Source organism: Equus przewalskii, chromosome 14, assembly GCF_037783145.1.
Source record: "Equus przewalskii isolate Varuska chromosome 14, EquPr2, whole genome shotgun sequence".
Lineage (NCBI taxonomy): Eukaryota > Metazoa > Chordata > Mammalia > Perissodactyla > Equidae > Equus > Equus przewalskii.
Window position 1 is genome coordinate 36,636,077 of NC_091844.1, and position 18,498 is coordinate 36,654,574.

The window sequence follows — 18,498 nt, forward strand, 5'->3', positions numbered from 1 at the left end:
AACCGCTGCACCACCGGCCCGGCCCCCCTCTGCCCTTTCATACACTCAGAAGCAGGTGGGAGGGTCACCTGGGAGATGGGACTCGAGGGACCTGGCCAACCTAGCCCAAATCTCCCCCCCTCTCTGATCCGGAGCCCATCATCAGAATTACTCCTTCAGGTGAAGGGCAGAGTGCCTCACAGGTTGCTGGTGGTAAAATGGACTTCCAGTTGGAGACATTCCGCTAAGCCACAGCCGCTGGGCTGACCTTCGCCGTCACCAGGTTAACGCCGAGACTTGGGCCTCAGGGACTGTGGGACACATTACAGAGTTACGCGTGTTTTAAATTTTACTGAAAACATGATGTAAAAAAAACCAAAGAATATTCTGGGGGAAAAGACAAAATATGTCCACATCTTTTTCACTTTTCCACATTTTTCTGGAACAGAGAAGTATTCTCTTCTTAGGAAACGGGAATAACCTTTAGATCGCTATCTTCAAATGTATCCCAAACCTTCTTGGATAGATTTTCCTACAGCCGGTAAGTGACATCCACAAAGCAAGGGCGCATGGTCTCCGGCAGAAGGCTGGATGTGGGAGCCAGGCCAGGTGCGCGAGGCCATCACAGCGAAGTCAGTGCTTTTCCAGCTCCGTTGTAAACAATTTGGGATTTAATCTAAAGAGATGCTAAGTGGATCAATTCTTTGAGGAAATTTGTGTCAATCTCTAAGTCACTTCTGGTGATGATCCAGGAAAGACAATTTGTATTAAAGCTCGCAGGGCTGCCCGCAGGAACCGTTCTCCCTCCCTCACCAGTCAGCAATCAGCAGAGGTGAAGGGCTGCGCAGCACAGCCGCTAACTGAGGGAACAGAGACAGGAGCGGTGTCCTCAGGGAGCTCAGTCTACCCTCCCAGACGGAGTCGGACAGGCGGTGTCCGCGCTCCAGAGCAGCGGTTCTCAAACTTGGGCTAGCGCGACCATCTCCCGAGGGCCTGGGCCAGGCAGCTGGCTGGGTCCGGAGATTCTCACTCAGTAGGTCTGGGCTGGCCCGAGTCAGCATTTCTAACAAGTTCCGGGGGATGCTGCTGCTGCTGCCGGTCCCGGGGCCACACTTTGAGGACGCTGGCCCAGGAGGTCAGAGGGAGAGACCCGGGGATGGAGCGCTGAGGAGACGGGACCGGGCTCAGATCCCGGGTGGAGCGGGGAGCGAGGGCGCAGGCGGAGGGGCCGGCACGGAGGTGGCGGGGGGCGCGGACGCGGGCCCGGGGGCGCCGACAGGGAAGCGGCGGAGGGAGGCTGCCAGCCCGGGCGCCGCGGCTTGTGCGCCCCCGCGGCGCGGGGCTGAAAGGCGAGGCCGCCGGAGGCTCGGACGCTCGGATCCAGCGGCCGGGGCGGCCCGGGTGGCACGGGGGCTGCGGCAAGGCGAGCTGTGCCCAGGGAGCGGCGGGCAGGAGCCTCCCCGGGCCACCCAGGGCGCCGTGGGGGCCCGCGCGCCCTCCCCCCGGGCCCAGCGGCCAGCCCCGGCTGCGTGCCCCGCTCGGCTTCCAGTCCTCCGCGCCCCACCCCGGACAGAGGGGCCAGTTGGAGTCCCACGCGGCGGGACAAAGGCGCGAGGAGGGATGGCCGCTGAAGCTTCCCTCCAGAGCGTCCAGACTGACGCGGTCCCCGCCTCTCAAATGCTTCCTCTGTCCCAGCCGCCTGTCACTGGAGCTCAGGGCTCCGAGTCACACACTCCCCACCCCCAGACCACTGGCACGGGTCTAGAGACCTGGATTCTCTCTCCAGGGCTGCTCCTCCCAGCGACGTGGCCTTCAACAGCTCACTTCGCCTCCCTAGCCTCAGTTTCTCCTTGGGTAAAGCATATGGGCTGGAGGCGGATGGTTTCTGAGGTTCCTTCCAGCTCTAGAGAGCTTTGATTCTCCACTTTGGCGTTTAAGTGGCGGGTGCTGGGGTGCGGTCTGAGGCAGGGAGGGGACCAGTGATTGGAGACAGTCAGGGACTCTGCTGTGGTGCTGGCCTCCAAGAGTGGGCTGGCTGAGCCCACGCCCCTGCACCAGGAAGGCCCCATGGGAATCCCCTCACTATCTGGGTGCTTGGTTTGCAGTCACGTGTTGCCAGAGGATGAGGGAAGGAACAGGAAGGAACATGCAGGCTGGACTGGAAAATCCAGCCGGGCAGGAGATGGCCCATACCTGTCTCGCACTGGAGGCTGAAGTCTTGCTTGGCCGTGGCCTGGTCCAGGGATGTGGCTGGCACTGGGCTGAGAGCTCCTGAGCAGAAAGTCTAGTAGCTTTCAGCTTTGAGGCCTCACAAATGTGCTCCCAGGACTGTGTGGAAATGACATTATTTTAGACTTAAATCCATTTTCCTATAGATTTACTCAATGAGTTCAAAGATGCTAGTTCTTAATTTGAAAGCTTGGCAGCAGCTTTCAACACATTAACCCAAAGGCCTGCATGTCCTCCCCAGCCCACCACCTCCCCGGCCCCGCCCTGGCAGGGAGAGAAGCTCCCACAAAGTGTCCAGATGGTTCAGAGAAGTGTGTAAGACAGGCAGATTGCAAGTGGCAGAAATGTCTCTCCATGTAGCTTAAAGATATATGTACATATATAATATATAAATATATATAGTGTTTTATGTGTATATTTGGCTCACAGAATGTAGATAAAGGTTAAATACTGGTAGGAAGGGTAGAGATGTTGGGCCCTGAATGCAGTAGGACCCTTTGATGGCAGCTCCCAAGCTTAACAACTTGAAGTCTCATTGCAACTTTTCTCCAAAAATCTAGAGCAAACCACACAGAACATTTGGGAAAGGTCTGTGGAGGCCCAGCCTCTTTCACCCAGGGCCTGAGTCCAAGGAGAGGCTCCTGTGGACCAGAGCCTGGGCAGGGCACGGAGAGCCTGCTTTCTGGTAATGGCTCTGAGATACAAAGACCTCCACTCCCCAGGACTGATGAAGTGCACACAGTTCTCAAGCTGGGATATGCCGGCCAATTCTGCTGGACAACTGGGACCAGAGGAGCAGGGACAGTTTCCCTGAAGGGCTGGCCACGTGGGAATGTGACCTGTTCGGCACAAGTGTCCAAGGCCATTGTGTGTAGTGGTGCGGATTGTGCACTGCAGCTCCAGGGGTGCCATTGGTGCTGTTGACTCTGTGAAGGCGCCCCCTGGAGTTGTGCGGTACACAGTGCGTGTGGCCCTGGAGGCATTCTTGTTTCTTGTCCGGATGACTGGGCAGTCTGATGATCTTTAGAAACAGAGCTTCCTGTGGTAGCTGCACACACGTGGTCTCATGAAAGAGACACCAGGCAATGGGACGGTGACTTGATTTCTCTAGGAGCCACGCCATGCTCTCCAGGCTTGATGCGCTGTGCTGGCCATGGCTGTAAACGCGGGTGGAGGCCTTGCCTCTAGCCCTGCCTGCCCTGTGAAGCCCTGAGAGCTGCCTCGTGGCAGCTGGGGACATTCCAGGAGTGGAACAAGTGCTGGATTGGTAGATGGAAACCCCGTCTTCATGACAGAGGAGCCATGTGACCTTGGTCACGTGTTATTATCCATATTAGTTTCCTAGGGCTGAGTAACAAATTGCCACGACCTAGGGGGCTTAAAACAACAGAAGTTCTTTCTTTCACAGTTCTGGAGGCTGGAGGATAAACTCAGAGTGCCAGTGGGGTTGGCTCCTCCTGGAGTCTCTGAGGGAGAAACTGCCCTGTGCCTTTCTCCTAGCTTCTGGCGGTTGCCAGCAATCCTTGCATTCCCTGACCGGCAGACACACCTCTCCAATCTCTGCCTCCATCTTCACATTCCCTTCTCTGTGTGTCTCTCCTCCCTTCTTCTTCTCCCTCTTTAAAAAAATTGAATGGAGTTGAGTTTTTAATTTTGGAAAAATATCCACAGAGTAAATTAAATCCATTACCATTTTAACCAATTTTAAATGTATGTTCAATGGCATTAAGTGCATTCACATCCCTTCCTCTTTTACAAAAACACTTGTCATTGGATTTGGAACCCACCCTAATCCTGGATGATCTCATTTTGAGATCTTTAAATTAATTACATCTGCAGAGGCTTTTTCCAAGTATGGTCATATTCACAAAGAGACATCTCTTTTGAGGGGGCCACCAGTCAACCTAGTCCAGCCTCCAAACCTCAGGTTTCTCATCTGTGAAATGGGAATCTTCGTACTTGCTTCTCTGCCTCCTTTGTAGGATGGTTATAGGGACTGAGGTGCCGTCTGTGCCGAGGGGTTGGTGGCAGTAGGCCTGACCTGTCCTGTGTGTGGCCCCTAATGAGCCTGGTCTCCACACAGCCTGAGTTCTGGCCCTGAGGAGATTCCCTCTCCCCACGAGAGAGGCCTCTTCTGCAGAACTGTAAACAACAGGCCACTTTGGGTGGGGGCAGGCTGGGGGAACTGCTTCATTGATCTCTCTACCCATAAAAGGCTCTCCTGGGGGGACCCCCATGACTTTGATGCCAAAGGGGGAACGAGAGTACATGTTAACCTTGAGGCCAGGGCTCCATGCCCACCTCCACAAGCCACCACTCCTGGGCTGGGGGCTCTGGAAGGAGGCAAAATGATGGGGCCGGGGATAGGACCCCTGCTTTTTGGCCCCCAGAAGCTGTCCCTCAGGCACATTCATCTGAGCTTGGTGGCCTTCCAGATTCCCACTGATCTGTGCTCGACTCCTACCCTGGTCACCCCTGCCCAGAGTGACCTCTCATCCCTCTGAATCCCTCTGACTTTTCTTTGGCTCTCAGCCCTCACCTCAGGGGGTGTGCAAAGCATGAGATGACCCTGGGCAAGTTGCCCAACCTCAGTTTTATCACCTGCTGAATGGAGATAATCACAGTAGATACTGCAGGGGCGTGGTTGTGAGGCTCAAGTGAGATAACAGAGTTTCAGAGGTCCCATGGGCACACGGACCTGGAGCCAGATCCTCGGGGTTCAAATCTGGTGTGCTGAGGGTTTGGGACAAGTTAACAACTTTTCTGGGCCTCACTTTAAACATCTGTAAGGTGAGATGAGAATAATGCTGCCGACCTCATAGGACTGTTGGGGGATTCAATGAGCTAACACACGGAAAGCACTTTGAATAGTGCCTGACACTCACTACATACTAGGTAAGAGCCAGCTATTATTGTTGTTGTTGTCGTTGTTATAGAGCTTAACGCCAACCTGTGCAGATAGGAAGCCTTCAAGAAATAACTTAAAAAAAAAACCCAAAACCAAAACACCCCAACCTGCATCCTCCTATTGGGCCAGGCTTCTGGGTGGGATAGGGGTACAGCAGGAGTTTGACACAACTCTGTTGATTTACTTGTCCCAAAGGGCTGGCAGTGCTGTCTCTGTTTTTCTTTTGGTGGGGGGTGGGGGGTGGGGGTACACTGATGAAAGGTGCGAAACTGAGAAAGCTCTCCCCAGAAAGAAGCTCAGAAGCAAATAGTCACAACACGTTGCACAGACTTTCAGGGGATCCCGGGACCCCCTGAGGGCCAGGGTGAGAAGCCCCTATTTAGATGACACACCCTCCCATGTCTCATTTGTTGTTTTACTCCAACAAACGAAAGCTGGCCGTCCTCATCGGGGCGGCACCCGCACCTCCCCCGAGGCTCCCACGTCTCCCACTCCCTCTCCCCAGGCCCCCGGCTCAGGGCCCACTCCAAGCCACAACCCTTGGCTGGGAGTTGAATACAGCACCTGCTCAGCACTTGAGGGCTAAAACAGAAAAAGAAATAGCAGACTCAACTTTTAAAAAATCAGACAGAAGGAGTCATCCTCCAACCCAGACGCCATAATTCACAGGCTCTTATTTGCTGAGTGGGACTAAATGGTATTTATGGCCAAGAGGCCCTGGACTCACCCCGAGTTGAGCGATCCAGGAGGTGCCCAAAGTCTGGCGGCAGTGAGGAGAGACCCAAGGGCTGGGGAGATCAGACGACTCGCACGGGAGATGTTATTGTTGTTAACAACTCATGTGATGTTTTACCCACTTAATGTTAGTGTGGCTTCAGCATTTCAGTATATGTTCCTGGGAACATAATAACCTCAAACAATATCTGTTTACTTGAGGTCAATTGTGTGCTTGATATTGGGCTGTTTGCTGTGGGGCCCATTCATTCATTCATTCATTCACTCAGGGTTTATTAGGTCCTTCCTTCTATGAGAAGCTGGTCTAGGCACTGCGGATAAACAGTGAGCAAGGCAACAAAGGGCTCTGTCCTAATGACGTTTACAGTCTTGGCCAGAGAGACAAATAGCACAAAGTAAACAGTAAACATATGTCGGATGGTAATACGTGCTGAGAAGAACACAGCAGGCAGGGGCTAGAGATGGCTGATGCACTGTTTGAGCTGGTGTTCAGGAAAGGCTCCTTTGAGCAGAGGCCTAAAGGAGTGAGGGAGGGAGCGATGAGGAGGTCTGGGGAAGGGCACAGGGAGGAAGGAGGGCCATCCACCAGGTGGCCAGTCCTGGTTGAGTTGGGACAGCCCAGCATGACTGATGACCGGCAAGGTTGGTTCCCACAGCTGGGGTTTCTGGATGACAAGGCTGCTGACCACCCTAGCCCTCTGCTGGGACTCCGCCTGGGGCACACAGGTCCTGCCTGGCTGTGAGCTGGGCCTCGCTGCCATGCTGAGAGCACCCCGAGGGCTGTTTCTTCCTCAGCCTTACCCCTTCCTATTGTACCTACACTTTGCTGAGCCCCCAAACTTCTGCTGAAAACTGGATGAAGTTGGCAATATCTCAAGACGTTAGGAAGGCTGTACTTTTTGCTGTGGACTGAATGTTGGTGTCCTCTCAAAATTTATATGTTGAAATCCTAACCCCAAGGGTGATGGCAGTGGATGTGGGACCTTTTGGTGAGTAGGTCCTGAGGCTGGAGCCCTCACGATGGCAGTAGGGCCCTTCTAAGAGACTCCAGAGAGCTCCCCTACCCCTTCCTCCGTGTGAGGATGCAGCAGAAGACAGCTGTCTGTGAGCTGGGAAGCAGGCGGGCTCTCAGCAGAACCCTGCCAAGCTGATGCCTTCATCTTGGACTTTTCAGCCTCCAGAACTGTGAGAAATAAGTTTCTGTTGTTTATAAGCCACTCAGTGTATGGTATTTTTGTCAAAGCAGATTGAAGGGACTAGACACTGTTGGAGGAAATATAGGGGATAGGGGGACAAGCCAAATGACACCAGGAGGAAACAATCAGGTAAATCCAGAATGTGAGAGAGTCTGCAAGACAATCGGCCCAGCCTCTTCAATGTATATATCGATGTAATAAAAAATACAAGGATGGGAAACTATTCTAGATGAAAAGGAACATACAATCAAATAGGAAGAATCATCCTTGAGCAAACCCTGGGTTTTGTTTTGCTTTTTTTTAAAGATTGGCACCTGCGCTAACATCTGTTGCCAATCTTCTTTGTTGTTGTTGTTTTTCTTCTCCCCAAAGCCCCCCAGTACATAGTTATATATTCTAGTTGTGAGTGCCTCTGGTTGTGGCATGTGGGACACTGCCTCAGCATGGCCTGATGAGCAGTGCCAGGTCTGCGCCCAGGATCTGAACCTGTGAAACCCTGGGCCACCCAAGTGGAGCATGCAAACTTAACCACTTGGCCACAAGGCCGGCCCCCAAACCCTGGTTTGAACAGGCAAGTGATAAAAGGCCCTTTAGAGACTCTTTGCGGAATTCCAATAGACTGAATTTCAAATGACTTTCAGAAATTATTGTGAATTTTCTTAGGTGTGATATGGTATTGCAGTGAGATAGGAGGATATCCCTTGATTTTGATATGATGGTGGTGTGTGGGGGTGACACGCAATGATGTCCATAATTTATTCTGAAGTTGTTCAGCAAAGTAAATAAGTAAGTAAATAAAATCTGAGCTTTTTTTTTAAGGTTAGGGATGGCTCAAGGGAGGAGAATGAGATGCCCCAAGGGATGTGGCTCACCTTCCTGGCCTTGGCTGAGCCCCAAATACGTGACAAACCCCAGGGCATGCACTTGCTGTGTGTTCACGAAGGGAATGTGCACCAGCACCGGCACAGAGGTGCTTAATCGAAGCTGAATGAATGAATGGGTAGTCTTTGTGGGGTTTGCCTCCTAGGATGGGCTCTAGCTGAGCACCCCCTGCCACTCCACATGTTTACATCCCACCCAGCCTTCAAGCCACCACGAGACTGTCACCGGAGTGCCTGGGAGGGCCCTTGGAGGTCTCCCTGGGTGATTCCAGGCACCGCTGCCATCTCCCCTCCCTGACCCTCCTCCGCGTCTCCTGGCAGCCCCAACACGGGGCTCAGTCACTGTTCGGGTCAAGAGTGGCTTGCTCATAATCACCCGATCACGAGCGGCTGGCCTGCTGGTCGCTAAGTATTTCATTGACTCGGGTGCTGCACCTTCAACAGCCTTGTACCCAAAAAGGCTCCCTAGTCAGGCGAGACATATTGTAGGGACCCAGCGAGAACTCGGTGTCCTAAATAATAATAATGATAATGATTATCATAAAAATACCTAAGCTTACCGAGCATTTAGTATTTCCAAATGTCACACTAAGTGTTTAACACAAGTTCTCTCTTTAATTCTCCTAAGAAGCCTGTTTTGGTGTCTTTTTCGTTAACTCCTATCCCGTCTTACAGCCTGGTTCATAGTCTCACACTTATGAGGTGGCAGTGCCGGGATTCAAACTCTGGTTGCCTCTTTCCTGTTTCTCCCCTAGGAGCGATGTTCAAGCCACGTCGTCTGTGGCCCTCGAGGGCTCAGGCTTCCTCTGTGGTGGGTTGGTGATGCTTGGGGGCAGCTACGAGGAAAGCCAAGCGCCACCAGGGCCCACGAGCTGCAACTCCAAGTACGTTCTTTGTTCCCCACCAAGCTCCATGTTGAAATGATTATTTAAAATAATGGCTCTTCCCCTTCTTTTGCAATCCTTCAGAAGCACACCACAAGGTAACTGAAAGTTGGGCACACTGACAAGTGTCGCCTTTTATGAAAGTGCCTGGAAGGACCCGGAAGGACCCTTTCCTCAGAGGTCAGCTCCATGGAGGTACCACGGTGGCAGATGCTCCACTTAAGCTGGGAAAATCGTCATGTCTTCAAGCACCTTTGGCTCTCCTGTCATTCATTCGGGAAAGGGATTCCTGGTGTGTCCCCACCAGCATCCGAGTTAGGACGGATGGCCGTTTCTCGTCTTTGCTCCTCTCTTGGGGCCAGTTGCCCATCCATCTCCTGGTGGGTGGAAGCTGATATTGGATAAATACCAGTTGTCACTGCTGGGCTCTGCCCAGATTTTCTACCCCTGAAGGCATCCTGTCAACAGGTGTCTGGTGACACAGGGCCCATGAGGTCCTGCCTGCTTCACAGATGTTAGGTTCCAGCCGCAAAACCAAAGAAACTTGGGGTGGGAAAGAAGAGTCTAGATTTCTCTAAATGTGAAGCTTTCCAGGGCTGCTGACTAAGGAGTTTTCTTTCCAAACATCTGAAACAGCAAACAGATTGTAAATGAAGAGGGAGTTACGAGATAGCTAAGGGAAGCAACACCTCCCTGTCTTCTGGGTTGTAGCTGTTCCCGCACCGGCAGGACCTTGGCAGCCAAGAAAGGTGATTAAACAGGGTGCCGGTGGGGGGGGTCAGAATGGAATTGGGGTGCCTGGCAAATATTAGGATACTGGGGAGAGTTCAGCCCTCTTCTCTGAGCCAAGGGAGAGCAGCTGATTCTGACAAGAGGTGGAACGCTGGTCTGTGTCATTCTTTTGAGCTAATGACTTAATGATTCCCACCCAGATCAAAGTTCAGGATCCCAAAGCAGCTCAGCAAAAATAAAGTGAAATAAATTGTAACCCCTCTCGAAGGGATGCTTCCCACGGCCACAGCATGAAGCGAGGGGCTGGCCGGTCCTTGGGCCACGCTTCTCTCCTCCTGCTGAGTAAAAGTAAATTTCAGTAAAGTGTCTCCAGTCAAGGCTGGAGTTTATATTGAAAGGAGAGCCCCTCGTGTAGCTTGCTCTGGCAATAACCCTGCTGCATTTGGGGTCCTGGGGCCACGATGAGGAGCCTGGGCCCAGAACCTCAAAGTTAGGAGCAAGTCACCCTGCCACGCCCCCACCACCTCCAGCCTCAACATGGAAGTCCCGCTCTGGATAACAGACAAGAGGAAAGCAGGTGCAGTGAATGGGATGTTGAAAGCTGACAGATGGCTGGACAGCTTTCAACATGGAGCTCACCCTCAGGTACCCTTGTTGTATCACTCGAGTTTAATGACCATCAGTGTGACATCCTCTGTCACAAGTATCAAGATTTGTCTGAGGACCCAACAGTGTGGTCATCTGAGTCCCTCTGAGCCACCCTCAGCCTTGCTCAGGGACCCAGAGGCATCTTTACTGATTTCCCCTAACCATCCAGTCAGGACACCCTCTGCGGAATGATCAGGACAATTCTAGGTTTGGGAGTCTCCTGGAGAGCTGCGTACTTTTCAGCCAGGGCCTGCCTGGTGGTGTGGGCTACAGAGCTGTGCCCCAGGAGTGGCCAAGGTTGCCCACTCTCCAGCCCCTACTTGCCACTTGCACGAGGCAGGGATTCAGGCCAAACCAAACCAACTAAAACAAACAGCTGTTGGCAAAATGGAAACCCCATGGGGTTGGGGTTCCGAGGCTGCTTCAGAGCTTGGAAAACCGAGTCAGTGATTGATAGAATAGGATATTTTTGGGATAAATTCAGATGGGGCTTGAGGTGGCGTTCATGGTATTTGTAGGCAAAAACAAAGCACAAATTCTAGGAGGATCCCTGTCTATTTCTCTGAGGGGCTCATGCATAAACTGGTTTAGGAAGCAAATAGGGTGAAAGTCTGCCTGCATGCCAGGCACTGTGCCAGGGACCAGGGGGACAAACCTGAGCCAGACACGGGCCCTGCCCTCAAGGAGTTCACAGCCTGAGGGAGACAGATGAGCAAATCGGTCTCACAAAGCAAGGCGACACTCTCACCAAGCCGAGAGGTTTATAGTGTGCGGTTAAGCATTCAGCCTGTGGGATCAGACAGACCTGGGTTCTAGACTCTTCTGCTTTCTGGCTGAGTGGCCTTGGGGAAGTTACATGATGTTCCAAGTCTCGGTTTCCTCGCCAGTAAACTGGGAATAAGTACAGTTCAGGGACCTCTTAGGCTTGCCAGGAGGATTCAGAGAGAGGATGTGTGCAAAGCGACGTGTCTGGCACTCAGCAGCGCTCTGAATAAATGTTAACCAGGTTTATCGTGAGTGTTATGTTATCAGAGGGGTTGGCAAGCACTCTGGGAGGCTGGAGAGCTGGCTGTCTTGGGGGATAGGGGTCCAGAAAGGCTCCCGGGGAAGCGATGCTGGCCGGAAGGTGAGAAAGAGCCTCTCTGGGAGGGGGGCTTTCGGTTACTGGCGAGGAGCTGGCCGTGCAGGCAGGAGCCACGGGCACAGAGGGGATGGTGGCCCCAGGTGCTATGCGACACGCCGAGAAGTTCAGACCTTGCCGGGAAGGCAAAGGGTATCGTAAAGGATTTTTAACAGGAAAAGAGCACTCTGTCGTCAGAGCGGAAGATTCGATGGGCAGGGAGGAAAGGCGCGGAAGGCCAGCGTGGAGGCCGTTGCCGTAGTCACGTGAGCGACTGGTGGGCCTGAAGGAGGGAATGGATATTTAGGAGGGGTAATTGCTAGGACTCTAGAACCAACAGGACCAGGGACGAGGAAGGGGAGCAGGCCAAGAGCGAGTTTGGAGTTTGGGCAGTTAATGGAGAAAGGGCCACCAAGGCCAGCGGTGGGATGGACGTGTGGGTGGAGGGCTGGGGACGCAGGTGCGCACAAGGATCTGCGATGTACAGACTTGGTGTCGGGAGTCTGTGGGACGTCTGGGTGGGGAGGGCGGGGGGCACTCAGAATCGTGGAGCGGTGAGGATGCGATCTCGATCGAGAACATTCATTACCTGCTTTGATGGAGGATGTTGTGTAGGAAATACTATGAAGACCAGAGCAGCGCCTTTTCTGAGTCAGACACAGCCCTGATGACACAAGACCCCCTCATTCTCACTCCTTGACCCTGTGACCTTTTGTAACCCTAGTCACTGACCCTCAGGAGAGAGACAGTCACACGGAGAGGAGCATAGGCTCGGGTCAAAGCTGAGGCCAGCAGGTGAAAGCCAAAGGAGCTAAAGTCACAATTCATAGCATAACTCAGGGCGTAGACAAGGTGACCATCATTTTAGTCCCCGAATGCTCCTTTCCCATGGAAGAAGGGAGCAGTTTTTGAAAGAAGCGAATTTAAAATAAAATGTTATGTGAAGTGATTGGAAGTGCTATCCTCAGAGATAGTCCAGGCTGAAAAGAGGAGCTAAAATGATGGCTAATGAAAGGTCAGCTATATTAAGGGTGACTTGAGGATTCTGGAGGGCAGGCTGGCTTTTGACTTACTGTCGGGAAGACAACCACCTTCTCCTGCCTTTGATCTGCATTGTCAGTGACGGAGCACTGACCTGGATGACCGATGAAAATACAAAGTTATTCACTGAGTGCTTACGACATGCCCACAATTACGTGGATTATCTGCATCTACTCTCCAGACCTGAGCAGTCGTCATGTTATCTTCCACCTGTTTTGTCACTCTTACGCTTCTTTTGAAGCACTAGGTCACAGAAATTTTCAAGCTGGTTGAGGTGCTGGAGATCACCTGCAGAAATGCTCAGGAGGCCCATGAAAGGCCACAGGTGTCATGTGGCCACATTTGGCGAGGCTTCACCTGTTCTTAGGATCTGTGGGCAAAATGGAGAGATGTGGGTGTCACTATGTTGAGAAGCCACATGCAGAGTCTTCTGGCTCACTGGGAGGGCAGGTGCCGAGATTTCTGCTGGTCAACACTTGTGTTGATGATTTGGATCACGAAGGGTATTTATCAATCTGTGGGTGACAAAGCTGAGGAAGGAGGCAGAGGCTATACACTAGATGGTAGAATTAAGATTTGATGGGGAGGCATGGGTGAAGGGGGTTGAAAGGTAAAAAAAACCAGAAGAAAAGATTTGATGAGATGGATAGGCTGAAATAGTCGTCTAAAGCTAGTAAAGTGGTAAAAGGATAAATGTAGAACTGTTTTTAGATTTAAAAATGCACTGATCACAAGTAGATAAGTGGATGACAGAGAAAATCTGAGTTGATGGCAGTTACGGAGAAAAGGCTGTTCACACAGTAAATTAAAGACATAACGTTTTTGCCATATACAGTAATGCGATTTTAGGCCACTTTTAAAAGAAGTGTGTGAAATAAAATAAATGTGAGCCCCATACCAGTGATGAAACAACATCTGATGCAGTCTGGGGAGCACACTTTAGGAGGAACTTTGGCAAACTGAAACAATATCCAGAGGAGAATGCTGTTTATGGGAAAGGCCTGGAAACCATGTCATCATGGGAGACCTGGTGGAAGGTGGGGATGGGGAACATGGTAGTGATCTTCAGGTATTTACAGAAAAGGGATTAGGTTTCTCATGCAGCTTGAGAGGAGATATCTTGAGCCAACAGGAGGTGATGGGGAAGCAGGTTTCTACTCAAGAGAAGTCCTAACAATCAATAGTGGTCATCAAAGCATGTGTGGTTTGTGAGGGGGCTGCCTTGCAAGCTTCTGAGCCCAAACAAACATTTGCATTGAGCCCTGCAAATGTTCAGGCAAAGGCTGGACTGGCTACCCATTCAGAGGGGAGATGCAGGAGAGTATAAATGAAAAGGCCAAGAGTCAGGAAAACTGGATTCAGGTTCTGGTCTGGTTATAAGATGCGTAATGTTGTGCTAATCAATTTCCTTTTCCGGGCTTCACTTTCTTCAGCTCTGAGAATTTAATCATCATTGGCTTTGAACTTTTGGTAGCAATGGAACCATTCTATCAAATGAAATCTTCTGCCATTCCCCCCTCTGCCAATATATAAGCCCAGCGCGTTAGTACTGGACATCCCCCTCACTGCAGGCGAGCCCTCCCCCCGCAAACCCTGCACCAGGGCTCCTGGGAGTGGTTTGCAAAGCACTGGACCAGCTGATCTTCCTGCCCTAAAATCCCATGATTCCCTAAGGTTTCGTCCTACCTTAGTTTTCTATTCTATAGATGCCAACCCCTCATTTTATGCGTGAAGTACCTGACACTTAGAAAGGGGATTTAGCCAAGATCTTACAGCTGACTAGTGGTAGAGCTATATCTAGAGCACACAGCTCCTAGCCTATCTGGGGCCCCTTCCATCTCGCCAGGCTGTTCCCTACATGATTGTCTTAGCATTAACCCTGTGCTGCCCTCCACAGATTCTTTCCTCCTTGGGAAAGCACCAGGAAGGCAACAGGTCCAGTCCGAGGCATTGCTGCAGCGTGAGACAATGAGCTTGGACTTCGCTTCTCTACGTATTACTTTAGCTCAATGAAATCCTGTGAGTATGAGATGAGAAGGGAAATATAAGTGTGGCCCCGACTTCCGGTTGTCCTACATTATCTGTTCATGCCTTCTTCCTTACAACTAGAATCTCTTCTAGATGGCCACCCAGAATAAAGGTATTTCCCAGTCTCTTCTGCAGCTAGATATGGTGTTGCAACTAAGTTCTGGCCGACAGACAGTAATTAGAAATCTTGCTTATCCCTTATGGTAAGTGTGCTTAACGAGAAGGAGAAGGCCCTTCTTCACCCTTTCTTCCATGATGGCTGGAGCGTAGGCATGGTGGCTGTCCTATCAACAGCCACGTTGGATCATATGGTAGAAACCATGTATTGAGAAAAGTAAAAGTGGAACAAGATAGTAAGAACTTCAGTCTCTGATGATCCTATGAAGCCACATTACCAGTCCCAGGCTGCTTCCTTGTGTTTTCCAGGCAAGAGAAATAAACTATTGTTTAAGACACCATTACCATTTTTCATTAACTCTGTCATTGATTCTAAGACAGCATCATTTTATACATGGCTAAGAAAAAGAAACCACCCCATCCAACTGTATGATACGTTCCAATTTCAGAGAAGTTCAAATGTGACAAAAGTATGAGTCTTATTACATGAAAGGAAGTATTTTGGGTTTCTGTTACTCACAGCCAAGCCTAACCCTGATTCAAGAAACATGAGGGAACGAAAAGACGACAAGTTCTAAATAAAGAACACGATAATCATGTAGAGGGAAGAACAAGTTTCCATATAAAAGAATGAGTCATAAAAATACTAGTGACACATGACTCAATTTAGGGACATTTCTCCTCTACTTCCCAGTCTGGCTTGGAGTGACTGGGGAATTATGCATGCCTATTTGGATGTGACCATCAAGTGAGACGAGACTCAAGGGGATGAGTGAGCGGGCTTTCAGATGTCAAGGACACGAAGCTGATTGTGTGCGATTTGGCTTTTAGGGTCTCTGACTCTTGGTTTCTTCTCCTCAACCCTGCAGAGTCCTCCTGGTTGACTTTGAGAAAGACAAATGGGCAGCTGCCGTCTGAAGCAGATGATGACCGAGCCAAGCTTGGAGCCAGCAGGCTTTCCCTTAGCTGAGACCCCAGGGAGATGCTCAAGGCTCTTCCTGCACCAGCCACCGCGATCGCTTTCTAGTGCAACTTGAGCCCTGGTCTGGTGCACAGCTGAGCACTTCTGGTCCTCAAGGTGAGTCCTGACTTAACCCTGTGACAATCCAATATTAATGTGCCTGCTGTGATTAAAACATCAACAGCCAATATGACAAATGAAAGGGAAATCTAAAAGTGGATGTAAGATGAAGTATCCATTCTCTGTGTCATTAAAGCAGGGTCACTTTCATGAGGAAGGCCCACTTGCTTGTTTTTAAATAATGCAGTAACTTCTTATTTTAAGTGATCCTTTCTCCTGTGACTGCTTCTTGAATCTACTGGGACTCCACAGACCTTCATAGGTTTTGCTGACTCTGCATTCTGGCTATCATTTATTGACTGTCTCCTCATGTGACAAGCGTTTGACATTTATTATTAAATATATCACCACCACAGGTAGGCAATATCATTCCCATTTTTAAAGATAATGCAATGAAGGCTCAGAGAAGTTGATTAACTTTCTCATAATAACACAGCTAATAAATGGGCTCTGAACTTAGGGTGGTGAAGGCTGTCATTATGATTTAGTCGTAACATACTGTAGAAGCAGCCTTTTAAGCTTCAGTTACTGGAACGTGTAAAGTTCTGCTGAGGAATACTTTTATCCTTCCACTCAGAAGGTCCACTGGGCACTGAAAACTTGTGACTATTCTGAAGGAAAGCCTTCTCTGAAAAACACAAAAAGAAAGTGGGGGAAATGGTGGGAGATGGACTGGATAAGCATCGTCACCCCAGGCCATACTTAAATTACACTTAGACAACTGTTTCAATGGCCTGTGTATAACTTGGTAACCCAGAATCTCTGTCAATGATGGAGATGCAAAAGGGCTCCACAGGAACATTCCCACAGCAGAGGAGGGGACCACTGCCCGGCTGGCTGCCTACTTCTAATGAAATACGCCATGTGACTTTTTGCTGAAGCAATTTGTAATAACAAAATTTTAAAGTTACTTTCAGAAATTTTCTGCTCACCTTAATTTCATACATATATTTTTTCATAAAGAAAAAATTCTTTATAAATCCCTATTTAACCCTTGCCAATTCTGATGAAGATATGTCATAATGAATCACGGGAATTTCTTTTATGATCTCATGTTCTACATAAAAACAGCTCAGCTACTAAAAGTACTGATCTAATTCTTAGGGGCCAGGATCTAATTCCTTCTGGTTTCAAACAAAGCAGAAGCCCTACCAAGTGATTTCCTGTGGATTGAAATATTCCATTAAAACGGAATAAAACTTCACCTCCACACTCATTACACTGTCCCTCAGATACTAAAGTACAAAGACGCCAGGCAAAATTTCTTTTAAATTATTTTATTTTTGTGTAAGCTAAAAGGAAATTTACACACTGAAATCTCAAAAGACCTTGGGCATGCACGGTAACCTTGTTAGAGGCTCTTCTACATGTCTCTCTTTTTTCCATAGGAATTTCCCCAAACATTTAAAACCCATAGTTTTTACTGTATATACAGCCTAAACCATAGCAATCTATGATTATGTCATTTTACACTGTGCAAAATCCTCAAAAAATAGTGGTAGGATAGAACAAAGAAATCAGTAACGAGTAAATTTCATCGTAAGACATTCATATATTTTGGTCCTTCTCCAAACCAAACTGATTTTAAACAGACGCAATCTCTTTAAACCCCTCCAATCAAATTCTGACAATGATCCATACCCCATAACAAAAGAGCAATCGATGAAGTACCTTGCAAGAGGTCAAACAGCAATATGCCAGATTGAAAAGATTAAAAAAAGAGCGCAAAAACGTTAACAAAAGCCAGATCTGAAACAAACTCACCACATATAAAATCTTAAAAAAAGAAATTTAAACGGGGACTTTGGAGCTTATTTATGATAGTAAAAGTAATTCAACATATGATATGAGAAATTAATAGGACATTCAATGCAATCTGAAAAGACTGAAGGGGATTTTACAGACAGTGGAGATTTGAGTTTTTAATTTTCTTTTTTTTATTTCAAAAGTTTTGTAAGAAGGACACCACCAGTGTATTTCACAAAGACATAAATGTATACACCCCAGCAACACAAAAAGAATAAATCTTCAAAAATGTTCACCCCTGATTATTTACATTTTTTTCTAATATAAATTTAGGACTTCAGTATGTAAATAAATATACATTACTATGTATACCTTTCTAGTGCGGCTTACCAACAAATCAGCTGAACTTGAATTTTTTGTTTTAATTAGAGCAGGTATGCTTTTGATGGTCGGGAAGGGACGGAGGAAGGAGAAGCAATCGGAACCGTCCAGTTCACACCAGCTCTCGGTCTGCCTTCTCTTGGGAGCTGGCGGAAGGTGTCAGTGTGGCCGGGAACATCAACACCTTGGCATGCATGAACGTTAGGTCGGGAAGGCTAGCGATCACCTTGATGGCTTCTTCACTCAGGTGCTCTTCTCTTTTCGGTTTCCTATTGACAAAGGAAAAAAGAGAAGCGGGTTAACGTGACTTTGCTGTAGGTCAAATAGGCGAAAACCCATTCTCAAGGTAGACAGCTTTTCCTCTGCCAGTTCCTGAACCTCGTAATACTTGTGTGTTGTGTGCTTCCTGTACCAGATGCCACACCTCCTCTGAAGACGTGTGCCCTGTTTACGTATGTTCATTACTGCCAGGCACGTACATACAGATATCAACATGGACCTGTGTACAGCCCACAGCTTTACTGAAGGCTAGAAGCATCTACCCAGGCATACTTGCAAAATGTTACTAATACAATGCTGAAGCCCTAATAACACTCCGCCCAACTGGATTTCCCCCTGCCCCTCTGTGAAACTCCAAAATTACCTCAATGTAAAACAACGTATGTCTGGCACAAGACCTTGTAAGTCATTTTAACCTCAGGCTTTTTTCATCCCCAACGGGGAATTCCAGGAGAGAAAGCCCTCAGCTGAAAAACACCCAGTCTCGGCCCGCTGGGACACAGACGCAGCTCC

General features: G+C 49.3%; 1 protein-coding gene and 1 long non-coding RNA gene across 9 annotated transcripts in view; one reads left to right on the forward strand and one right to left on the reverse strand.

The window, feature by feature from the left end:
* The first annotated feature begins 892 nt into the window (after positions 1-892).
* LOC139075539 (uncharacterized) lies at positions 893-15,576 on the forward strand. The gene is made up of 3 exons (XR_011526028.1): positions 893-1,114; positions 14,251-14,372; positions 15,368-15,576. It is a non-coding gene; the product is annotated as an uncharacterized lncRNA (long non-coding RNA).
* A 1,264-nt stretch (positions 15,577-16,840) lies between these two features.
* The window catches only part of AFTPH (aftiphilin), a 67,861-nt gene continuing 66,203 nt past the window's right edge, over positions 16,841-18,498 (reverse strand). For 7 of the 8 annotated variants that reach the window (XR_011526026.1, XM_070572514.1, XM_070572515.1 and 4 more), the window contains one exon: positions 16,841-17,975. Coding sequence is in view for 4 of the 8 variants with exons in the window: in XM_070572514.1 (XP_070428615.1) it covers positions 17,819-17,975 (157 nt within the window). In the remaining 4 variants the exon portion in view is untranslated. The remainder of the gene's footprint in view (positions 17,976-18,498) is intronic. The other variant, XR_011526027.1, reaches the window with a different exon arrangement.